The 26,440-nt window shown below is 46.1% G+C and overlaps 1 protein-coding gene across 1 annotated transcript in view; it reads right to left on the bottom strand.

Moving 5' to 3' along the window:
• prdm16 (PR domain containing 16) overlaps window positions 1–26,440 on the bottom strand; it is a 912,386-nt gene that overhangs the window by 45,936 nt on the left and 840,010 nt on the right. The window contains exon 11 of the mRNA XM_070860995.1: window positions 22,283–22,370. Coding sequence (XP_070717096.1) covers window positions 22,283–22,370 — 88 coding nt within the window. The remainder of the gene's footprint in view (window positions 1–22,282; window positions 22,371–26,440) is intronic.

Consider the following 26,440-nt stretch of genomic DNA (forward strand, 5'->3'; position numbering starts at 1 on the left):
TTTGCTTCCTTCCTCCAAGCCAATTTTGGATCCAACTTGACACTTTGCTCTGTATCCCATGGGCTTTAACCTTCATGACCGGTCTACCATGTGGGACCTTATCAAAAGCTTTGCTAAAGTCCATATATACTACATCGTACACAGAGAGAAAGGCAGAGAGAAATTTGTACATGATCTACATAGCACTCATCCTGGTATTGTCATGATGAAAGCCATTGCCAGGTCTCATGTATGGTGGCCTGGAATTTACTCTGATCTGGAATCATGTATGCATCAGTGCAACACTTGCATGCAGCTAAGTAAAGCACCAGCAGAATCGCCGCTGAGTCTGTGGTCGTGGCCATCTAAACCATGGTCCAGGATCCACATCGACTTTGCACGTCCCTTCCTGGGAAAGATGTTTTTAGTTGTGGTGGATGCATATTTGAAGTGGCTAGAGTGTATAATCATGTCATCCAGTACAGCCACAGCTACCATTGAGAGCCTTCGTGTCATGTTTGCCACTCATGGTCTGCCCGACATCACTAGTCTGGAGTTTCAAGAGTTCATGAAACTCAATGGTATCAAACATGTGTGGTCAGCACCATTCAAACCCGTATCTAATGATCAAACAGAACGTGCTGTCCAAACCATCAGGCAGAGAATGAAACGTGTAACTCAAGGTTCACTGCAGACTCGCTTGTCATGCATATTGCTTAGTTACAGGACAAGACCCCACACGCTGAACTATTGATGAAGAGAGGTCTCAAGACCAGGCTCTCACTTGTCCACCCTGACTTGAACGATCATGTTGAATACAGACATCAAAGTCAGCAGTGGTATCATGATCACGCTGCTGTGTCACGTGACATTTCTGTTAACGATCCTGTGTATGTACTAAATTATGGTCAAGGTCCCAAATGGATTTCCAGTACTGTTACGGCCAAGGAGGGTAACAGAGTGTTTATCATCAAACTCAAGAATGGGCAAACATGCAGAAAACATGTTGATCAGATAAAGCTGTGGCACACGGATGAACCGGAACAGTCTGAGGAAGACACAATCAGTGACCAACCAACCTACCCCGCTGTCATCAATGAATCTGGATTTTCAATCCCTGACATGGTCATTGCCACTCCCATCAGATCGGCCCCAGCCCCCAGTCATAACAGACTCAGAACACTCGCCCAAGGCTGGAGTTGAACTGAGACGATCAACTCGGGAGCGGAAAGCCCCGGACCATCTCAATTTGTAAAAAGACTGTTACTAATATCTTAAAGGGGGATATTGTCAGGTATGTATGCTTGGAGTTACTAGCCACCGGGTCGCGCCACTGTCAGAGGTCATTGGGCTGTATGCACGTGTGTGCAGCCCAGGTATAAAAGACAAGCCATCATGTAATGCAGTTACTTTGGGCTCGAATAAAGCAGAGCCAGGTTTGTACCTGTGTTAGTTTACAGTGTTTAGTCTATCGAGTTATTACATACATAACAATGTGAAAGACATAGAATAAATGGATGTTCTTTCATCCATCAAAAAAGGATTGAAGTAATGTGGACAAACATAGCAGGGTCCCACGATTAGCAGTGAGATGAATGAGCATCTAATCTTTGTTGGTGGCATTGGGTGACACATGAATGTTGACCAGAATAACTCCCCTTCCATTCTTCGAATAGTGCAGTGGATCTTTTATGCCTGAACAGGCACACTTCACGTTGAACACCTCATCCGAAGATGGCCCCTCCAACAGTGTAGCATCCCCTCGGCACTGCATTAAAGGGTCAGCCGAGATTATATGCTTATGTCCTGTAGTAGGGCTTCTGACTCAGAGGCGAGAGTGCTACCAGCTGAGGCAGGGTTGAGTCACTGGATAGGGATCAGGAGCGGATCTCTTGTCCCCTCCCTACCTAAGGTAGTTGAGAAACAAATGTTGTGCTCCAACTGCTAACCTAACTGAGACAAACTCATTTGATTTCTTTTTGAAAATACATTGGGGCGACTCCATCTTTGAATGAGTGACAACAACAAAACCAAACGAATTCAAGGCTGTTACAACGAACTTAAAGTCACACGCTCCCCCCTTTCTGGAGCCCTGTTTCACTCAGATTACACACTTCACTTGTTTATAGTCTGAGGCGGGCACAGACGCATTCATCATCAAATACAGGGCTGCAGTGAGCAATCACTTCTTGACTTTCTTCCAAAATAAAGCAAGTGGAAATTAAGATAACAGTCGAGAATAGTTTGTACAAGCTGGATGGAGAGAGCCGCATTTTATTGTCAAGGCTGGCTTTTAAAATAAATAGGATTAGCACTAAGATAAGGATGTTAAAAACAAACGGAGAGTAACAGAATGGATTCTCAGGTGGGCCCGCCCTGTTTTCCTGCTCAAACCGTACAGGGCTCTGGTCAGATCACATCTTGAGTACTCTGTCCCATTCTTGTCACCAAGACACAAGGGAGATGTTCAAGCTCTGGTGCAACTGCAGAGAACAGCCACGAGGCTGATCTCCAGTCTCGGAGCAGGCTTTAAGGGCCGAATGGCCTACACCTGCTCTTATTTCTTATGTTCTTACATGTCTGAGTTATGAGAAAGCATTGGAAAACTTGGCCTCTTCAGCCTGGAAAGGAGATCAATGAGATGTTATAGGCGTACACAGGATTGCAAATGCTACGGAAAAGGTACATTTCAGAAAATCACTTTAAATTAAGCAGCGAGAGTAGAACAAGGGGTCACGGGTCAAACTAGTAAAACACAAATTTAGGGCTGATATCAGGAAGTTCTTCTTCACACAGAGGGGCCGAACTTGGTCAAGGCCTCCGCCTGCCCAAAGTGCCGCTGATGGCCGGCGAGGTACCGGAAGGTACTTTCGGCGGGGTTTTCATCACCGAGGTCCCTCAAAGGTTGGTGGGCGACAAATCAACAACGTACGCCACCAATCTGGGTGGCAGCGGGCGGGAGGTCTCATACTCGGCGGCAGAGGCGCGTGCCGCCCAAGTGCCACCGAGGATGGAGTCGGGCCCACGGAGGGTCGAAGAGGTAAAAATAAAAATCATCACCAACAAAAAAAAAAAATCTGAGGACCTTCAGGGGACCCCATCCAGGTCAGTACCTGTAAAAAAAAATAATTTAAAAACATTCCACTTACCTTTTTTTTACAGGATCTGGACACTCACCATTTCGGACAGAGCAGCCTCCACGCAGAGGTCCACTGCCGTCCTGCCACCGACTCCCGCCCGCACCAATCTGGCATCTCGGCGAATGGGAGTCTACTTACACGCATCGGCCATCCACTGATGTCAGCGGGCGCTTCCCAGCGGCTCTCCCCTCCCGCTTGCTCCGGGCCAAGTCAAAAGTGGCACTGGGCGGTTTGAGCAGAGGAATGTCAGTGGCCGTCGGCGGCAAGTTCATCAAAATCGGCCCCAGTGAATGATCAATGTGTGAAATAAGCTTCCAGGTACAGCAGTGAAGGCAAAACCATTGGAGTCATTGAGGAATCAGTTGGATGCTGCAATGGGATGTCATGAGGGTCAGTCTGAATGCATCAATGAAGATGGGCCTCTCCCTCATTAGTAATTATTTGAGAACCTGTATTTATCTAAGGCCTTTAACGCAGTGAAAAGTCCTAGTGGGCTTCACAAGGGAATCATATCCCGAGCAAGAATTGGAAGAAGATTTAAGGGTGCTGACCAAACGTACCATTGAAGAGGTGGGTTTTCAAAAGGTTTTTGAACATGTTGCAATGTTGGAGGGGTGCGTTTCCAGAGGGTCAGAGCATAATAGCTAAATCGGTCCATCATAAACAGCTGGCCTGGTGAGTGTCACCAGCTTTGATTGCAGTCTCATTCAAAAGGTCCAAAATATTTTTACATTCTTTAAATTGCACCATGCTTTGTGTCTCATTGTGCAGCTTTTTGAGCCAGAGTTGAACTTCCTTTTTTTCAAAGGTTTATTAAATTCAGAAAATTCAGTGCAGATGCTTCATGAGAAACAGAAAGCACACCGAGTTTCTGTCTGCCTGTTGGCATTACAGATCCCGCGGCACTATTTGAAGAAGATGAGAGTTTTTCCACTGTCCTGGCCAACATTCTTCCCTCAACCAACACCACCAAGGCAGAGCAGTCAGCACATGTTTGGCTAACATTTGCTGGAATCCCTTTTGGATTTGAGGACACTTGCCTATCTTTCTCTTTCAGATGCTGATGGACCTGCTCTATGTTTTTCCAGCATTTCTGTTTCTATTTCAGATTTTGAACAATCATAGTTTACTAGAATTTTTTGAGGATGTAACTTGTAGAGTAGACAAGGGAGAACCAGTGGATGTGGTGTATTTGGACTTTCAAAAGGCTTTTGACAGGGTCCCACACAAGAGATTAGTGTGCAAAATTAAAGCGCATGGTATTGGGGGTAATGTATTGACGTGGATAGAGAACTGGTTAGCAGACAGGAAGCAGAGAGTCGGGATAAACAGGTCCTTTTCAGAATGGCAGCAGTGACTAGTGGGGTGCCGCAGGGCTCAGTGCTGGAACCACAGCTATTTACAATATACATTAATGATTTAGATGAAGGAATTGAGTGTATTATCTCCAAATTTGCAGATGTCACTCAGCTGGGTGGCGGTGTGAGCTGTGAGGAGAATGCTAAGAGGCTGCAGGATGACTTGGACAGATTAGGTGAGTGGGCAAATGCATGGCTGATGCAGTATAATGTGAATAAATGTGAGGTTATCCACTTTGGTGGCAAAAACACGAAGGCAGAATATTATCTGAATGGCGGCAGATTAGGAAAAGGGGAGTTGCAGCGAGACCTGGGTGTCATGGTACATCTGTCATTGAAAGTTGGCATGCAGGTGCAGCAGGCGGTGAAGAAGGCAAATGGGATGTTGGCATTCATAGCTAGGGGATTTGAGTATAGGAGCAGGGAGGTCTTGTTGCAGCTGTACAAGGCCTTGGTGAGGCCTCACCTGGAATATAGTGTTCAGTTTTGGTCTCCTAATCTGAGGAAGGACGTTCTTGCTATTGAGGGAGTGCAGCGAAGGTTCACCAGACTGATTCCCAGGATGGCAAGACTGACATATGAAGAGAGACTGGATCAACTGGGCCTGTATTCACTGGAGTTTAGAAGAATGAGAGGGGATCTCATAGAAACATATAAAAGTCTGACGGGACTGGACAGGTTAGATGCAGGAAGAATGTTCCCGATGTTGGGGAAGTCCAGAACCAGGGGACACAGTCTAAGGATAAGGGGTAAGCCATTTAGGACTGAGATGAGGAGAAACATCTTCACTCAGAGAGTTGTTAACCTGTGGAATTCTCTTCCGCAGAGTGTTGTTGATGCCAGTTTGTTAGGTAAATTCAAGAGGGAGTTGGATATGGCCCTTACGGCTAAAGGGATCAAGGGGTATTGAGAGAAAGCAGGAAAGGGGTACTGAGGTGAATGATCAGTCATGATCTTATTGAATGGTGGTGTAGGCTCGAAGGGCCGAATGGCCTACTCCTGCACCTATTTTTCCATGTTTCTATGTGGCCAGCAAACAGCGATCTAAGCCTCTAATGCCGTAACCTCCAATACATATGATGAAGTGTTATGGATTGTGCGTTGGGTAATAGTGCCAGTTATCTGTCAATGAGTTCTACAACAAAGGTTCATCTGCCTGTTTTTGTTCTGGAGGTAGATGTTAAAGGTCCATTGGCACTGGTTCTCCCAGTATCCCGGCCAACATTCTTCCTTGCACCACTACCATCAACAATGGAATAGTGGGTCACTCATTTCAGTGCTGTTTTGTGTACTGTAGGGGAGGACGAAAACCCCTAATTTTACCCAGAAGCTGTGGGATCTGTCTGTGCTGCAGCAGGCCAGTGTCCTGAAAGGAACAGGGAACCCAGAACCAGATGTGGATTGAAACCAAGACGGTGTGGCCTTGGCAGGGCAGTGATTGGACGGGGGAGGACACCGGAGGTCCAATGGTGGGACAGAATCAGCCCGAAGCAAGGGACTCCAAGCCAATGGGAGTGCCCTTGCTCGAAAACTTGGGACTGACTCATCACTGATACCGGGCTATTGTCTCCCCCATGTTTACACTATGGAGGGATATTATGCAGGCCTTAAGAAAACTAGGGAACCCAAAACAAACCGAGGGCCTACACAATGGCTACAGGAGGCCCACACCCTGCCAACCCAATTAACATCTACTCATTGATTAGGTTAACATCAGGGATGGCCAGTGGAAAACCCCCCCGCGAAATCCAACACAGCTGCATTTTTCAAAATTCACAAGCCCACCAATGGGAAGGATTTATTTCAGCACGAAAGTCTGGCTGAATAACTGGATATAAGAAGGGGTTTCTGCCCCGACAAGTTGTTCCGTTCTCGTGTTCCAGCAAGCAGTCAGCCTTTCGACACAGAAGGAAGACCAGTGTCCGAAGACACCGAAGACAGAAGAAGCAAACCACCATCCCGAGACGGCATCAGTTCAGCCTCCTCTCGCTACTGGAGACTGAACCTTTTCTTTTCCACAACAATTTTCCCGAGAGCTGGACTCAGGTAGATCCACAGCAACAACAAGACGCAACAACAACCAAGTTTCCAAGAAAATCACAACCGAAAAAGTAACTTCCAGATCCTGAAGATAGCAAAAAGAGAACTCCGAAACCGCGTTTTGACCTGGAAAGACTGTAAAGGCTGTGGTGAGTATAATCTCTGGTCCCCAGAACTCCCAACTCAGTTAGGTCAGGAAGGTGGGAGGTTGGGCATTGCACTGCTGTTAAACTTGTGTAAAATTTTTCGTTGTGTCCGTTTAGTGGGTTTTAGGCGGATTGTTTTGATGGTGTATTGCTGTTTGTTGAGATACACCTTGTCAAATAAATTGGAAGCTTAAAGTTCCTTTTGGAATTGCCTCGTCTCAGATCTGTTGTATTACATCTCCTGATCGTGAGTCTTGTGTCAGAACAGTGTAAGGGAAGCCAGGAGTGCCTTGAAAACGCTCAACTGTGTGCCACAGGCTAGGGAAGAAAGGGGTTAGGAGTGTTTGACACTCACAGGTGCCTCACAGGCTAGTCATAAGCTGTGGGGACGCAAGAGTCTTGAAACCCCCTTCATAAGCTGTGGACACAATCTCTCCAGGGGTGCTCTTGCAGCACTCAGGGTACCTCACAGGTCAGGCATAAGCTGTGAGGGCAGAAGCCCAGAGAGAGACACCCAAGGCACAATACTCCCCAGAACCGCTTACAGTACACGAAACAGAAGAAGATACAGGCCTATGGGGAGAAAGCTTATCCAAGTTTATCTACACAGAAAAACCTATAGTTTCCATCACATTTTCTTCGACGACTGCAAGCATTAACACCAGCAACAACATTCAAGAAGCTCAACACCATCCAGGACAAAACAGTCCGCCTGAACAGCAGTCCATTCACCACCTTACACCTCCACTCCCTCCATCACTGATGTACAGTAGCTGCAGTATATGCTATTTACAGGATGCACTGCAGCAACTTGCCAAGGCTTCTTTGACAGCACCTCCAAAAGCTGTGGACTCCACCACCTGGAAGGACAAAGACAGCAGGTGCATGGGAACTTGCAGCAAGTGCCGCTCCAAGTCACACACTTTCCAGACTTGGATATATATTGTTGATTCTCCTTACGCATCACCACCCCCACCCAACCCGTCCCCAATTCTCGCAGTCAAGTATTTTCTTGGGTGAGGCCTAAAAAACAGGGAAAAAAATCAGGACCAAAAAGGAAGAAAAGAATCTGGAATATTCTTCTGACTCCCTCCGACGCCTGGCCATGATGGCATTGCTCAGTTAACCTTTAGAAGACTAGGAACCATGCAATTCTGCCAGTTTACCCAGCGTGTGTTTGGCCATCCAAACAAGGAAGATTCCCCCTGCTGAGTTAGCTGCTTTCAGCTGGGGCACCCGTAGGGGGTACTATAATTGATTTCAGCACACAGGTAGAAGGAAAGTATTGGCCATGGTTCCTGGTCCTGATGGATCCCCTGTTGGAAGCACGTGTGTCTAGACATTGGGTGGGGACAGGATACAGCTTGGTTGTGTCAAATAACCTGCCAGGAATGATTGTCTGGGCACACAAGTAAAGAATGGGTGAGGTCAAGGAAAGCAACCAAGACCTGTAGAACTGTACCCCAGTAAAAATATAGCACAGTACTCCAAGTAAAAATTGAGAACTGTACCCCAAGTAACCGTAGCTCGAGTAAGGACTCAACACCTACAAGAGATCAGGAAGGGATAGAGGATGGGGGGGGGGGGGGCGGGGGAGAATGGGATTAGGGGTATGGGATTGGGGACAGGGAGCTTATGGAATTGGGGAGAGGGGGGTATGAGATTGGGGGTATGGGATTGAGGGTATGGGATAGAGGATGGGGGGGATGGGATTGGGAGTATGAGATAGGAGACAGGTATGGGATTGGGATTGGGGGTATGGGATGGGGACAGGGGTATGGGATAGACAGGGGGTATGGGATAGAGGACGGGGGTATGGGATAGAGGACGGGGGTATGGGATAGAGGACGGTGGCATGGGATATAGGATGGGGGTATGGGATAGAGGATGGGGGTATGGGATAGAGGATGAGGATATGGGATAGAGGACGGGGGTATGGGATAGAGAACGGGGGTATGGGATAGAGAACAGGGGTATGGGATAGAGGACACGGGGTATGGGATAGAGGACACGGGGTATGGGATAGAGGACGGGGTTATGGGATAGAGGACGGGAGCATGGGATAGAGGACGGGGGCATGGGATAGAGGACGGGGGCATGGGATAGAGGATGGGGGCATGAGATAGAGGACGGAGGTATGGGATAGAGGATGAGGGTATGGGATAGAGGACAGGGGGTATGGGATAGAGGACGGGGGGTATGGGATAGAGGACGGGGGGTATGGGATAGAGGACAGGGGGTATGGGATAGAGGACGAGGGCATGGGATAGAGGACGGGGGCATGGGATAGAGGACGGAGGTATGGGATAGAGGATGAGGGTATGGGATAGAGGACAGGGGGTATGGGATAGAGGACGGGGGGTATGGGATAGAGGACAGGGGGTATGGGATAGAGGACGGGGGTATGGGATAGAGGACGGGGGGTATGGGATAGAGGACAGGGCATATAGGATAGAGGACAGGGGGTATAGGATAGAGGACAGGGGGTATGGGATAGAGGACAGGGGGTATGGGATAGAGGACGGGGGGTATGGGATAGAGGACGGGGGGTATGGGATAGAGGAAGGGGGTATGGGGTAGAGGACGGGGGTATGGAATAGAGGACGGGAGGTATGGGATAGAGGATGGGGGGTACGGGATAGAGGATGGACGTATGGGATAGAGGACGGGGGGTATGGGATAGAGGATGGAGATATGGGATAGAGGATGGGGGTATGGAATGCAGGATGAGGGTATGGGATAGACAGAGGGTATGGGATAGAGGACAGGGGGTATGGGATATGGCACAGTGGATATGAGAATGGCGGACAGAGGGTATAGGATGGAGTTAGGAGATTGGGAATATGGCATTTGGGACGTATGGGACAAGGGGGTATTGGATAGGGAATAGTGGGTATGGGGCACGGCTATGGGGAGGGAGCAGGGGAGTGCGAACAATTGGATAGCTCTTTCAAAGAACCGACACAGGCATGATGGGCCAAATCGCCTCCTGTTATGGGACGGGGTACAGAATAGTGCATAGAAGGTATGGAATGAGGGACAGAAGGTGTGGGAAATGGAGTATGGGATGGGGACAAGGGGGCATTGGATACGGAAGAGAGGGTATGGGATAGGGCTATCAAAAGAAAAAAAGATTTGCATTTATACAACGCCTTTCACGACCACCGGACGTCTCAAAGTGCTTTACAGCCAATGAAGTACTTTTGGAGTGTAGTCACTGTTGTAATGTAGGGAACGCAGCAGCCAATTTGCGCACAGCAAGCTCCCACAAATAGCAATGTGATAATAACCAGATAATCTGTTTTTTTAGAGATGTTGATTAGGGGATAAATATTGGCCAGGACACCGGGGATCTTCGAAATAGTGCCATGGGATCTTCAACGCCCACCTGAGAGGGCAGATAGGGCGGAACCTCCGACAGTGCAGCGCTCCCTCAGCACTGCACTGGAGTGTCAGCCTGTATTATGTGCTCATAATGGGGGAAGAGATGGGAATTGGGACTAATTGGACAACTCTTTTAAACATAGAAACATAGAAAATAGGTGCAGGAGTAGGCCATTTGGCCCTTCGAGCCTGCACCGCCATTCACCAGACTGATTCCCGGGATGGTGGGACTGACCTATCAAGAAAGACTGAATCAACTGGGCTTGTATTCACTGGAGTTCAGAAGAGTGAGAGGGGACCTCATAGAAACGTTTAAAATTCTGACGGGTTTGGACAGGTTGGATGCAGGAAGAATGTTCCCAATGTTGGGGAAGTCCAGAACCAGGGGTCACAGTCTAAGGATAAGGGGTAAGCCATTTAGGACCGAGATAAGGAGAAACTTCTTCACCCAGAGAGTGGTGAACCTGTGGAATTCTCTACCACAGGAAGTAGTTGAGGCCAATTCACTAAATATATTCAAAAGGGAGTTAGATGAAGTCCTTACTACTCGGGGGATCAAGGGGTATGGCGTGAAAGCAGGAAGTGGGTTACTGAAGTTTCATGTTCAGCCATGAACTCGTTGAATGGCGGTGCAGGCTAGAAGGGCTGAATGGCCTGCTCCTGCACCTATTTTCTATGTTTCTATGTTTCTAATAAGATCATGGCTGATCATTCCCTCAGTACCCCTTTCCTGCTTTCTCTCCATACCCCTTGATCTCTTTAGCCATAAGGGCCATATCTAACTCCCTCTTGAATATATCCAATGAACTGGCATCAACAACTCTGCGGCAGGGAATTCCACAGGTTAACAACTCTGTGAGTGAAGAAGAAGTTTCTCCTCATTTCAGTCCTAAATGGCCTACCCCTTATCCTAAGACTGTGTCCCCTGGTTCTGGACATCCCCAACATCGGGAACATTCTTCCCGCATCTAACCTGTCCAGTCCCGTCAGAATCTTATACGTTTCTATGAGATCCCCTCTCATCCTTCTAAACTCCAGTGAATAAAGGCCCAGTTGATCCAGTCTCTCCTCGTACATCAGTCCAGCCATCCCTGGAATCAGTCTGGTGAACCTTTGCTGTACTTCCTCAATAGCAAGAACGTCCTTCCCCAGATTGGGAGACCAAAACTGAACACAATATTCCAGGTGAGGTCTCACCAAGGCCCTGTACAACTGCAGTAAGACCTCCCTGCTCCAATACTCAAATCCCCTAGCTATGAAGGCCAACATCCCATTTGCCTTCTTCACCACCTGCTGTACCTGCATGCCAACTTTCAATGACTGATGAACCATGATACCCAGATCTCATTGCACCTCCCCTTTTCCTAATCTTCCACCATTCAGATAATATTCTGCCTTTGTGTTTTTGCCCCCAAAATAGATAAGTTCACATTTATCCACATTATACTGCATCTGCCATGCATTTGCCCACTCACCTAACCTGTCCAAGTCACCCTGCAGCCTCTTAGCGTCCTCCTCACAGCTCACACCGCCACCCAGTTTAGTGTCATCTGCAAACTTGGAGATATTACACTCAATTCCTTCATCTAAATCGTTAATGTATATTGTAAAGAGCTGGGGTCCCAGCACTGAGCCCTGCGGCACTCCACTAGTCACTGCCTGCCATTCTGAAAAGGACCCGTTTATCCTGACCCTCTGCTTCCTGTCTGCCAACCAGTTCCCTATCCACGTCAGTACATTACCCCCAGTACCATGTGCTTTGATTTTGCACACAAATCGCTTGTGCAGGAACTTGTCAAAAGCCTTTTGAAAGTCCAAATACACCACATCCACTGGTTCTCCCTTGTCCACTCTGCTAGTTACATCCTCAGAAAATTCCAGAAGATTCGTCAAGCATGATTTCCCCTTCATAAATCCATGCTGACTTGGACCGATCCTGTCACTGTTTTCCAAATGCGCTGCTATTTCATCCTTAATGATTGATTCCAACATTTTCCCCACTACTGATGTCAGGCTATAATTACCCGTTTTCTCTCTCCCTCCTTCTTTAAAAAGCGATGTTACATTAGCTACCCTCCAGTCCATAGGAACTGATCCAGGCTCAATAGACTGTTGGAAAATGCATCCACTATTTCCAGGGCCACTTCCTTAAGTACTCTGGGATGCAGACTATCAGGCCCTGGGGATTTATCGGCCTTCAATTCCATCAATTTCCCGAACACAATTTCCCGCCTAATAAGGATTTCCTTCAGTTCCTCCTTCTCACTAGACCCACTATCCTCTAGAACATTCGGAAGGTTATTTGTGTCTTCCTTCCTACTGCTTTGAGTAGTGTTGGGGGGGATGACTCATCAGGGGAGGGCAGCAGCAGCCAAGTTCATGGCACCGTGGCTGGCTCTGCTGCACAGGAGGGCAGGAAAAAGATTGGGAGCGCGATAGTGATAGGGGATTCGATGGTGAGGGGAATAGATAGGCGTTTCTGCGGCCGCAACCGAGACTCCAGGATGGTATGTTGCCTCCCTGGGGCAAGGGTCAAGGATGTCTCGGAGCGGGTGCAGGACATTCTGAAATGGGAGGGAGAACAGCCAGTTGTCGTGGTGCACATTGGTACCAACGACATAGGTAAAAAAAGGGATGAGGTCCTACGAAAAGAATTTAAGGAGCTAGGAGCTAAATTAAAAAGTAGGACCTCAAAAGTAGTAATCTCGGGATTGCTACCAGTGCCACGTGCTAGTCAGAGTAGGAATCGCAGGATAGCACAGATGAATACATGGCTTGAGCAGTGGTGCAGCAGGGAGGGATTCAAATTCCTGGGGCATTGGAACCGGTTCTGGGGGAGGTGGGACCAGTACAAACCGGACTGTCTGCACCTGGGCAGGACCGGAACCAATGTCCTAGGGGGAGTGTTTGCTAGTGCTGTTGGGGAGGAGTTAAACTAATATTGCAGGGGGATGGGAACCTATGCAGGGAGACAGAGGGAGACAAAAGCAAAAGACAGAAAGGAGATGAGGAAAAGTGGAGGGCAGAGAAACCCAAGGCAAAGAACAAAAAGGGCCACTGTACAGCAAAATTCTAAAAGGACAAAGGGTGTTAAAAAAGCAAGCCTGAAGGCTTTGTGTCTTAATGCAAGGAGTATCCGCAATAAGGTGGATGAATTAACTGTGCAAATAGATGTTAACAAATATGATGTGATTGGGATTACAGAGACGTGGCTCCAGGATGATCAGGGCTGGGAACTCAACATCCAAGGGTATTCAACATTCAGGAAGGATAGAATAAAAGGAAAAGGAGATGGGGTAGCATTGCTGGTTAAAGAGGAGATTAATGCAATAGTTAGGAAAGACATTAGCTTGGATGATGTGGAATCTATATGGGTAGAGCTGCAGAACACTAAAGGGCAAAAAACGTTAGTGGGAGTTGTGTACAGACCTCCAAACAGTAGTAGTGATGTTGGGGAGGGCATCAAACAGGAAATTAGGAGTGCATGCAATAAAGGTGCAGCAGTTATAATGGGTGACTTTAATATGCACATAGATTGGGCTAGCCAAACTGGAAGCAATACGGTGGAGGAGGATTTCCTGGAGTGCATAAGGGATGGTTTTCTAGACCAATATGTCGAGGAACCAACTAGGGGGGAGGCCATCTTAGACTGGGTGTTGTGTAATGAGAGAGGATTAATTAACAATCTCATTGTGCGAGGCTCCTTGGGGAAGAGTGACCATAATATGGTGGAATTCTGCATTAGGATGGAGAATGAAACAGTTAATTCAGAGACCATGGTCCAGAACTTAAAGAAGGGTAACTTTGAAGGTATGAGGCGTGAATTGGCTAAGATAGATTGGCGAATGATACTTAAGGGGTTGACTGTGGATGGGCAATGGCAGACATTTAGAGACCGCATGGATGAATTACAACAATTGTACATTCCTGTCTGGCGTAAAAATAAAAAAGGGAAGGTGGCTCAACCGTGGCTATCTAGGGAAATCAGGGATAGTATTAAAGCCAAGGAAGTGGCATACAAATTGGCCAGAAATAGCAGCGAACCTGGGGACTGGGAGAAATTTAGAACTCAGCAGAGGAGGACAAAGGATTTGATTAGGGCAGGGAAAATGGAGTACGAGAAGAAGCTTGCAGGGAACATTAAGGCGGATTGCAAAAGTTTCTATAGGTATGTAAAGAGAAAAAGGTTAGTAAAGACAAACGTAGGTCCCCTGCAGTCAGAATCAGGGGAAGTCATAACGGGGAACAAAGAAATGGCAGACCAATTGAACAAGTACTTTGGTTCAGTATTCACTAAGGAGGACACAAACAACCTTCCGGATATAAAAGGGGTCAGAGGGTCTAGTAAGGAGGAGGAACTGAGGGAAATCTTTATTAGTCGGGAAATTGTGTTGGGGAAATTGATGGGATTGAAGGCCGATAAATCCCCAGGGCCTGATGGACTGCATCCCAGAGTGCTTAAGGAGGTGGCCTTGGAAATAGCGGATGCATTGACAGTCATTTTCCAACATTCCATTGACTCTGGATCAGTTCCTATCGAGTGGAGGGTAGCCAATGTAACCCCACTTTTTAAAAAAGGAGGGAGAGAGAAAGCAGGGAATTATAGACCGGTCAGCCTGACCTCAGTAGTGGGTAAAATGATGGAATCAATTATTAAGGATGTCATAGCAGCGCATTTGGAAAATGGTGACATGATAAGTCCAAGTCAGCATGGATTTGTGAAAGGGAGATCATGCTTGACAAATCTTCTGGAATTTTTTGAGGATGTTTCCAGTAGAGTGGATAAAGGAGAACCAGTTGATGTGGCATATTTGGACTTTCAGAAGGCTTTCGACAAGGTCCCACACAAGAGATTAATGTGCAAAGTTAAAGCACATGGGATTGGGGGTAGTGTGCTGACGTGGGTTGAGAACTGGTTGTCAGACAGGAAGCAAAGAGTAAGAGTAAATGGGCACTTTTCAGAATGGCAGGCAGTGACTAGTGGGGTACTGCAAGGTTCTGTGCTGGGGCCCCAGCTGTTTACATTGTACATTAATGATTTAGACGAGGGGATTAAATGTAGTATCTCCAAATTTGCGGATGACACTAAGTTGGGTGGCAGTGTGAGCTGCGAGGAGGATGCTATGAGGCTGCAGAGTGACTTGGATAGGTTAGGTGAGTGGGCAAATGTGTGGCAGATGAAGTATAATGTGGATAAATGTGAGGTTATCCACTTTGGTGGTAAAAACAGAGAGACAGAATATTATCTGAATGGTGACAGATTAGGAAAAGGGAAGGTGCAACGAGATCTGGGTGTCATGGTACATCAGTCATTGAAGGTTGGCATGCAGGTACAGCAGGCGGTTAAGAAAGCAAATGGCATGTTGGCCTTCATAGCGAGGGGATTTGAGTACAGGGGCAGGGAGGTGTTGCTACAGTTGTACAGGGCCTTGGTGAGGCCACACCTGGAGTATTGTGTACAGTTTTGGTCTCCTAACTTGAGGAAGGACATTCTTGCTATTGAGGGAGTGCAGCGAAGATTCACCAGACTGATTCCCGGGATGGTGGGACTGACCTATCAAGAAAGACTGGATCAACTGGGCTTGTATTCACTGGAGTTCAGAAGAGTGAGAGGGGACCTCATAGAAACGTTTAAAATTCTGACGGGTTTGGACAGGTTGGATGCAGGAAGAATGTTCCCAATGTGGGGAAGTCCAGAACCAGGGGTCACAGTCTAAGGATAAGGGGTAAGCCATTTAGGACCGAGATGAGGAGAAACTTCTTCACCCAGAGAGTGGTGAACCTGTGGAATTCTCTACCACAGAAAGTAGTTGAGGCCAATTCACTAAATATATTCAAAAGGGAGTTAGATGAAGTCCTTACTACTCGGGGGATCAAGGGGTATGGCGTGAAAGCAGGAAGGGGGTACTGAAGTTTCATGTTCAGCCATGAACTCATTGAATGGCGGTGCAGGCTAGAAGGGCTGAATGGCCTGCTCCTGCACCTATTTTCTATGTTTCTATGTTTCTAAGACAGAACCGAAATATTTGTTCAATTGGTCTGCCATTTCTTTGTTCCCCATTATAAATTCACCTGAATCTGACTGCAAGGGACCTATGTTTGTCTTCACTAATCTTTTTCTCTTCACATATTTATAGAAGCTTTTGCAGTCAGTTTTTATGTTCCCTGCAAGCTTCCTCTCATACTCGATTTTCCCCCTCTTAATTAAACCCTTAATCCTCCTCTGCTGAATTCTACATTTCTCCCAGTCCTCAGGTTTGTTGCTTTTTCTAGTCTATTTCTCGCCTCTTCCTTGGTTTTAACACTATCCTTAATTTCCCTTGTTAGCCACGGTTGAGCCACCTTCCCCGTTTTATTTTTACTCCAGACAGGGATGTACAATTGCTGAAGTTCATCCATGTGATCTTTAAATGTTTGCCATTGCTTATCCACTGTCAACCCTTTAAGTGTCCTTTGCCAGTCTATTCTAGCCAATTCACGCCTCATACTGTCGAAGTTACCTTTCCTTAAGTTCAGGACCCTAGTTTCCGAATTAACTGTTTCACTCTCCATCTTAATAAAGAATTCCACCATATTATGGTCACTGTTCCCCAAAGGGCCTCGCACAACAAAATTGCTAATTAGTCCCTTCTCATCACCCAGTCGAGGATGGCCAGCTCTCTAGTTGGTTTCTCGACATATTGGCCTAGAAAACCATCCCTAATACACTCCAGGAAATCCTCCTCCACCGCATTACTACCAGTTTGGTTAGCCCAATCAATATGTAGATTAAAGTCGCCCATGATAACTGCTGTACCTTTAAAGAGCAGGTTCAGGCACAATGGGCCGAATGGCCTCCTTCTGTGCTCTGTGATTCTATTCTATTCCAGGGAGAGGAGGAGAGAAAATTGATAGAAAAAGAATAAACTAGGAACCAAGATTTAAATTAAAGACAGAGTGATTTCTTTCAACATCCACCAAGCAGGTCGTTACTAGAAAAACATCATTGTATCAGAATCGGTGATAAAATTGGAAGGGAAGAGCAGGGGGGGGGGGGAAACAAACTCCAAAGAGCTGGGAAATGAAACATTGCCCCCTTTTGAGAACTGAATTGTGTGAGTGTGGGTCAGATTCTAAGTGTGCTGCCTTTTGAATTGAATAGCTTGCTTAGAATGCACAATAGCCAAGAGGCTAAACACTTCCCTTATAGGTCTGCACATGACATCATCTCCAAACAGCAGGAAAGCTGTAGGAAGCCATATATCAGCTACTATGTTTTCTACAGTACAAATATGAGTAACCTCCCTCAGACCTTTTGCATGCTGTACAGCTATTAAACAGGCTCTGGGGAATACAGTGCTACAAAATTGTTTAAAAGTTTTTATTCAGTCAACACGCAGTGCGATGAAGTAGCGTCCGTGGAAACACAAACTCTTCTTTGATATTTCCTTTGTTTTATTATTTTTTCCAGCAAAATATTTGAAACACAAAAAAAAACTAAATACACTTTGCCGCTCAAAAAAACAAATACAGTCATTCTGGTGTTCGCTTCCAGACGAGGCCACAGCCAGAGACCGCAAATTGTAAAAATAACATACTCCTTACTTCATTTAAACTGGGATTTGTGAATAAACCAAATAAAGAAGGGACTGACTGCACAGGGAAAATTGATCATCGAAAAAAGATAATTCCACCAACAATCCTGAGGTTTGCCCATTGCTCTTTGCTGAGTTAGCTGTTCTCAGTGTGTGTATCTCTTGGAGAGTTCTGCAATTTGCTGTCAGTACCCTTGAGTTATAGAGGGGAAAATAAGCCAGGGTTCCATAAGATGTTCTCAGCACAGAAGGAGACCATTGGTCCATTGTGTCTGTGTCAGCTCTTTGCTAAAGCAATCCAAAACTAATCCTCATAGCTTTCTCCCTATTGGCTTGTATTTTTCTGTTTTAGATATTTTTCCAATTTTCCTGTAAACGATGCAATGATCTCTGCGCCAACTGCTCCCTATGCAAAAGCACTCCATGCTCCAACAACCCTTTGCCTAAAGAAATTTCTTCGAACCTCCCTCTTTCCTTCCTCATGCTCTTAGTGACACTTTTAGTGCCTGCTTTTGATTAGTGACTTCTTCCCACCCCCCAAACCACTGGGAAATGCACATGTTGAGTGAGGAACAGGATGAGGATTGAACTTGGCTGTTTTGCTCCCTGCTCCAATCAAATAGTCTCCAACACTCTCGGCTCACACTAGAGTGAGATAACAGGTGGCACCAGGACCCAGCATCGGTCAGGAGAAGAGAGGAAAGGAGAAAACACATTTTAAAAAGATCACTCTGTTGTGTTGTATCTTCATCAGAAGCAAACCTCCAGCACCTGGTAACACTACATCCTCTCACTTCTGTCGATGGCCCTATTTTCAAAAAGTACCAAAGTGCCAACAATCCATCAGTCTTGTTAACCAAATTTTCTGGATGTGTTCCCAAGCCCTATGATTCGGAGAGTAGTGACACTGATTGCAGTATCCTTTCGTAGGTGAGAGTCACGGCAGGCCAGGCAACAATGGCTTAGAAACAGGAAGCGTCAACCTGCCATTATTATGACCGCACTCGAAGAACCGTGAAGCACAAGGACATGCCGCTCTTGGCAAGTGCTACCGCATTCTGAGAGATTCTGATACTAGTGGGACGGAGCAACCTACAATTTCTGTGTGTACAGGCGGAATCGTTTGTTTATCCCACTGCAGTGCAGGGGTAAACTGCATAATTGTCATCTAGTTTTGGGGCTGTGTTAGGTGTTTGATCTTCTGGCTTCACTTATGTACTGGATTCTCAGTATTCCAGAATTAGATGACTTTCTGAGGGTAATAAAAAGATGGATTTTCTAATATATAGTATAAAGAACCATTGTCAGATTGGGGAACTTGTGTGAACAGAATGTTTGAAAATTCAGTTGATCCCAAGCTTTGCGCAAGCAAAACAGCTGAGGGTGCACAATTGACAGGAAAGTTGGCACCTAGGCAAATACAGTGTTCCTACTTATCAATGTTTGCTTAATCGGCAGCCCATCCACCAGCTTAAACATCCACTCCTTCCAGGCTGCACTGCACCAAGTCTTCTTCGGCAGCATCTCCAAACCTGCGACCTCCACTATCTAAAAGGACAAGGACAGTAGGTGTGTGGGAACACCATCATCTGCAAGTTCCGTTCCTTCATCGCCACTGGGTCAAAATCCCGAAACTCCTGACTTAACAGCACTGTGGGAGTACCTTCACCACACGACCACAGCGGTTCAAGAAGAAGCCCACCATCACCACCTTCTCAAGGGCAACTAAGGATGGTTGCCCTATTAACTAATAAATGCTGGTCTTGTCAGCAATGCCCATATTCCAAGAATGAATAAAATAATATCTGCCCAGAAGTCCATTTCGAGTGTTAACCAATCTTTGTGCAAAGAAATTCATGCCAAAAGTCCTCAAAACTTGCCTTTCACCATCTTGTACTGCTCTCTCGGTTTGAGGATCGACTGTTGCTATACAGCTTACTACCTGATAAACCTTGGTGAAGTCCATCTTAAAAAGCTCCTCATAACTTCTGATGCTCAGGTCTGCCTTGCTGCACTTCTCTACATCACCTCCAGGGATTAATGTCCTCATGACACTAAATGAGTTTCTGACACATTGCCAGGGCAGAACTGACCAAACATCAATGTCTTCCTTTTCTCTCCATGACCAAGATAATTAAAAAAAAGATCAGGAGCAGGAACTCGAGCGGATGTTCTCTTCTCTCCAGTTCAGGAGCGTTCCGAACAATTGCAGTGTCCCCACTGCTGAGATCAGCTGATTCAGCAGCAATCGGGAATTGAACCTGACCTCTTGCTGGATTGTATGACTTAGTGTTGCACTGAGGTACGTTCGCCTTGTACAAAGCACTACGACAACAATTTGCATTTATATAGCATCTCTGACGTAGTAAGATGTCCCAAGGTGTCTCACAGGAGCATTGTCAGACAAAAATTGACAGCATAAGGAGATATTAGGGCAGGTGACCAAAAGCTTGGTCAAAGAGATAGATTTTGAGGAGCATCTTATAGGAGGGAAGGAATTCCAGAGCTTAGGGCCTAGGCAGCTGGAGGCACAGCCACCAATGATGGAGTGAAGAACATCAGGGCTGTGCAAGAGGCCAGAATTAGTGGAGTGGAGAGTTCTTGGAGGTTTGTAGGGCTGGAGGAGGCTACAGAGATAGGGGGGGGGTTGAGGCCATGGAGAGATTTGAAAACAAGGATGAGCATTGTAAAATTAAAGCAAAGGTGCTTTATTACCAACTGTATGTTTGGGTGCTGCGCTCATCCAGTTTGGGTGTCAGACTACATATCCTAACGCTAGCAGTTTGCGCCAAACTGACATCCCAGGGCCAGCCTGCAAGAGAGATAACAAACAGGAGAAAGTGGAGCGGGAGAGAAAACTGCGCTCGGCGATTTTCCACATCTATTTCACTCCTGTCAGACTCGGATCACAATGGAGGCGGCCCACAGCTGTTTACCTCTTTTCCCGGCTGCTCCTTTCTCACAATTGCCGTGGGCCTTGCCTCTCGCGCCTGTGCCCGTATCTGATCACTCCCTGTGTGCACTCCATTCTAAGCCACACAAACACAGGATATTCCTGCCAGACAGGCCACCTCTGTCAGCCGGGCCCTCCACTAAAATCAAGGGAAGTTATTAAAGCGACAGACTGGGAGGCAGAACAATGAGCGGACTAAGTTTAGCTGTGAAACCTGGTCTCTCGCTCCCTCTTTACAAAAAGCTCCTCCGTGTTATTTATTGGAGCTGGGAAAAGAAAAAAATATATATATTTGCTGCGTGTTAAAATGAAAGAGGCCATTCAAAGTGGCAGCTGAAATTAGGAGGTCTCACTGAAAGATGATCATTTCCTCAGTGTACAAAAACAGAAAGCAACTGGCACAAAATGAGAGATTGACTTAAAGTGATAGACTCCACACTTATTCGCATGGCCTGAACTCTCCCACATATAAACAAGAGCCTCACAACCTGACCGATTTAAAAACAAATAAATTAAAACAAAAATCTCCAAACCCTTCCACAGATGGGAAACTATGGATCTCTACAAGGAGAGACTTGAGAATCTCGGATTATTTCCACTGGGGCAGAGAAGACCAAGAGGGGATTTAGCCAGAGGTTTTTAAAATTATGAAGAGTTTTGAATAGGAAAGATTGTTTCCTTTGCTTGGGGAGTCAGTGATGAGAGATCATCAATTTAAAATGGTCACTTAGAGAGTGAGGAGAGAAGTTAGAAGGGACGACTTCACACACTCGGTTACTGGAGCATGGAATGCTTTGCCACAGGGAGTTGTTGAGGCTGAGAACCATTGCAGCTTTATAGGGAAAAGTAGATACACATTCCAGCAGAGGAAGATAAAGGGCCCTGGGAAGAGAGTAGGGCAGTGGAATTCATTTGAGACTGCTCTCACAAATGCAAGGGGCTGAATAGCCACTTTCTGGGCTGTAAAGCGTTTCTCAATGCTACATTTCTCATGAGGATACTGAAGTTGTTATTGGGGAATTCAATTTTAGCAAAGTACTGCTCCTGGAGGTCACTGTCTCTTGCTGAGTTACTGTGCGGAGTGGGTAGGGAATGTGACAACTCGGCCTCCAATATCCCACTCATTCTTCCTAGCGTGAACATGGACTGTGAGTATTGGCAGGCTATTTGCCTGTAGCCGGCATCACAGTTAAGCCCTCATCCAATGCCCCTGTAAAGTGGCTAGACCACTATTGGGAGCAGAGATCTTGGGTTACTTTTCCTCTCCCTGGCCCACAGGTGGTGAGGTAATGTGTAGAAGCCCAAAACCCCTGCCCTGAGTGAGATCAGGCAACTCAACAGAAGCTGTAGGAATCAATTGCAATGTAACGCTGGGAATTTTCCTAAAAATCTGACCTACTTTAACAAATCTGGGGTTCCACTTTCGGAAAGCCTGTTGAATGATTTTCCTATTACGGAACATAATAACGATGAACATGAAATGTAATGCCAAGGGCAATGCAAAACATTGTTGAACATGAAACAATCTTCCTGCTTTTCATACCTGTTTCTGATTTAACATAGGCAAAATAAATCTTTTTTCCATATAGAGCCTCTCCAATTACATTTGCTACACTGATCCACTCCAGATAAAGTTAATGTGCCAATAAAGGTTGGAGCTTCAGCTAAAGTTCTCGACAAAAATTACACAGACGGTGTCTTAACGTACCTGAGGATGGAATAGAAGTGGGTTTGGGCGCAGGTACTTCTCCTTCAGTGAGTTCAGGGGGTCCATCATTTTCCTTTTCTCCACCCTGCTGGACCGAGAAGTAAAGAGTTAAATCGGCGCCCAGTATTTCCCAAACCAAGGTCCTACCTCTCACACTCAGGACCACTTTGGAACAATGTTGTCATAAGGAAAGATGCACACTTACGCTGTGTAATGCAGGTGGTTCCAGCTGAAAGAGAAAAGCAAAGGTTGGGATGAAATCCTGGCTGTGGACTCTTCGGGTGTAACTTGCAGGAAAGGAGTGCTGTCCCCCCCTTTTTTCCCACAGCTTTCACCTGAAGGAGGTCGGGCAGCTGAACTGTTGGGCCTGCGCTTACTCAGTCCCATGGATTGCAAGTGCTCGCAATCGCCATGTGAACTGAGCATCTCAGGTTTTGGGCACTTTACAGGGGCATTGGATGAGGGATTAACTGTGATACCAGCTACAGACTATTTCTTCTTGGCATGTGTGCAACACTGGCAGGGGCTTATTTGTTGCCCATCTCTAGCTGCTCTGAGGTCATTAAGAGTCAACCATGTAGTGTGGGACTGGAGTCATGTGTAGGCCAGACTGGGTAATGAACCAGTTGGGTTATAGCAACAATCAATGTTTGTGGTCATTATTGGGATTCAAACTCATGACCTCTAGCATCACAGTCCACTGCCGTAACCACTACTCTATCCCGTCCACTTTCTCCTCAACAACACCAGAAAGGAATGCAGGAGGAGGGTTTCTACAGAGTACTAGAATTCTTTGTAGGCTTGCAAAGCTCACAAAAGAAAGGATATCCTAACCCTCCCTCTCCACCATAATCCCTTCTCCTAGGGGCACTGGCACTTAATTGGGTACAGCTCCTTCAGCAGCCCTCCAGTACCTCACCCAAGTAGCCATTCTTAATATTTAAAGCTCGATTGTGAGTGGAAGATTGGGCTGTTTGACTCTGGAAGGCATCACAGCCATGCCCAGTCCTGTTGTCAAACACACATTTCCCATCATGGGTGACTGAATAGTGATCAGGAGCTTCAACTCTGGTTGATTTATTTCTCTTCACTCTCTATCCCAGGGATGCAGTTAATTGCAGTGACCCAATTCTCGGCCTTGACTGAGATCAACTAACTCAGGACAGACCAGGGATTGGATGGGAGACATTTGCAATCTGCGTGGCTCAGTAGAGGAAAGAATTATTAAGTAAGTGAATTATTCAACAGCTCCACTTAAACTTAGAAGAGCAGACCCCTACACTGTTCTCCTGTTCATTTATTGGGGTATTTTGGACGTCATCTAACTTATAACTGCTTCCAGAAGTGAAATCAGCTTTATCATAATTCAGTAATAATGTTTTCCAGCCCAAAGATTATATCAATGTAGTTCATCAATCAACCGTTAATGTGCCTCATTCTCTCTCCTCCCCGCCCCCCCCCCCCCCACCTGCCGTAAGCAGATTTATTGGGCAAGGCACGGGATCCAGTGCTGCTGCCTGCGTAAACCCAATTCTTTTCTGCTTTTCTTGAACAAATTTTGTTTTGCAAAATGATCAGTCACACATTTCCATTACCCGGCATCATCAAACGGCTTTCTAAGGGTTGCTGCGAGCCCTCCTGTACGTTACCCAAATGATGCGAACAACAACAACAACTTGCATTTATATAGTGCCTTTAACGTAGTGAAACGTCCCAAGGCGCTTCACAGGAGTATTATGAGATAACAAATTTGATACCGAGCCACATAAACAGAAATTAGCGCAGGTGACTAATAGATTGGTCAAAGAGGTATGTTTTAAGGAGCGTCTTGAAGGAGGAAAGAGAGGTGGAGAGGCGGAGAGTTTTAGGCAGGGAGTTCCAGAGCTTGGGGCCTCGGCAACAGAAGGCACGGCCACCGATGCGATTATAATCACGGATGTTCAATACGGCAGAATTAGAGGAGCGCAGACATCTCGGGGGGGTTGTGGGGCTGGAGGATTGAAGGGTATCACAACCTGATGTAGAGACGTGTGCACGTATACACACAAGCACACCCAGATACACACACAAAAACACATATATACATGCACAAACAGACACAAACAAAGAAACAAACAGACTCACACAAATACACACAAATACACTAATGCACAAACACACACACACGCCCAAACATTCAAACACACATGCATACCTGCTTCCTCCAATCATCCAAATCTCCAAAATCCTGCACCTGAAGCTCCCCCAGCACCTTCGATTCCACTCCTTTACTTGGTCAATTACCTTTCACATTTTGTTCAGAAATGCTAAAAACATTAGTTACCATTGATTTCATTTTTTGCCCTCTTGCACTGATGGTCTGGCCAATCTTGAAGTAATATTTTGATTTCACCTTATTCATGTCATTTAACACTTCATTTACTTTGCTTTATTCCCTTTTAATCTTTTTTTCTCTAGACTGTCAATCTTGAGTTTCCCCAATCTCTCCTCATGGCTCATATCTCCTGTTACACTAATGGCCGATGTTCACAAACTCCATCTCATTGCGAACTGTTGCTCTTCTGTGCACCTAATCTATTAAGGGAAACACAACTTTACAACTCAACGTCCCCAGCATTGGACAGCCATGAATCCTTGATGCAGTGAAGAATCAAACAAGAGCTGTAGAGGACCTTCAGTGTTGTCTGTGTATTATAGAATCATAGAATAGTACAGCACAGAAGGAGGCCATTTGGCCCATCAAGTCTCCACCGGCTCTTTCGAAGAACAATCCAGCTAGTCCCACTCTACTGCTCTTTCCCCATATCTCTGCAACCTTTTCTCCTAGTATTTATCCAATTCCCTTTTGAATGCTACTATTGAATCTATTTCCACCACCCTATCAGGCAGTGCATTCCAAATCCTAACCACTCGTGTGAACACGTTTCCTCATGTCGCCTCTGGTTCTTTAGCCAATCACCTTAAACCTGTGCCCTCTGGTTAGCGACCCTTCAGCCATTTTCTTTATTTGCTCTATCTAAACCCTTCATGATTTTAACCTCGATCAAATCTCCTCTTAGCCTTCTCTGCTCCAAGGAGAAATATTACTCGGCTCCAATCTAACACAAGAGCCCAGTTGACCTTGAACTGAGAGAATGAAGCTGGGTAGCTCCTTCCTGCCCTGTACTGTCCAAGACAATTGAATCTGCCTGCAATTGGATGGCTATCCTCTGTATTATTTGTTATACTAGCAGGCCTCCCCTGGCACTGCTCGTGGTAAGTTGAAGGATGCGCCATCGTATAAGGACAGGAACATCATACCTTGTAATGCACAATGTAATAATCTGTTGCTAATCTGTATCTGTTCCCCTTTAAGGCCACAAGGTCTAAATCACTGTGCATTGGGCCTGAGGTCAACTGACTATTTCTCTTGAGATCGGAAGCTGGTCGTCAGTTACTGGCTCTGCCCTGGGGTCAGAAAATCCCATCATGAAATGACTGGCTTTCTCATTTTGATTAGAAGACTGTTTCTTATCTGTCAGAATGTCTGCCACCTGAAGTGCACACTTTTTGTAAACATCTCACTTACTCCTTGTACCACCATCCCTGCCATACTTTGTTGATAACATCCCTATTGTTAGAAAACAGCATATTCTCTGACTCCACACACACACACACACACAGGCACATAATAGATAGATGGAGGTTACTGCATTTATAAATACAAAGTAGACATTGTTCATGACTGCAGGTCTGTGCATTAGATGCCGAGCAGTGTGACACAGACCTGGCGCGCTTTGGGTTTGTTGTTGCTGAATTATGCAAAGAATAAAATGTCACTCCCCTCATATAGTGTCCCCCTCCCTTGCACAGTGCATGTTCCTGGTCCAAATGCAATACCCCGATCTAGGGGTCACAGTCTAAGGATAAGGGGTAAGCCATTTAGGACAGAGATGAGGAGAAACTTCTTCACTCAGAGAATTGTTAACCTGTGGAATTCTCTACCGCAGAAAGTTGTTGAGGTCAGTTCGTTGGATATATTCAAGAGGGAGTTAGATGTGGCCCTTATGACTAAAGGGATCAAGGGGTATGGAGAGAAAGCAGGAAAGGGATACTGAGGTGAATGATCAGCCATGATCTTATTGAATGGTGGTGCAGGCTCGAAGAGCCGAATGGCCT

The sequence above is a fragment of the Pristiophorus japonicus genome, chromosome 18 (genome assembly GCF_044704955.1).
Source record: "Pristiophorus japonicus isolate sPriJap1 chromosome 18, sPriJap1.hap1, whole genome shotgun sequence".
In the NCBI taxonomy this organism is placed as follows: domain Eukaryota; kingdom Metazoa; phylum Chordata; class Chondrichthyes; family Pristiophoridae; genus Pristiophorus; species Pristiophorus japonicus.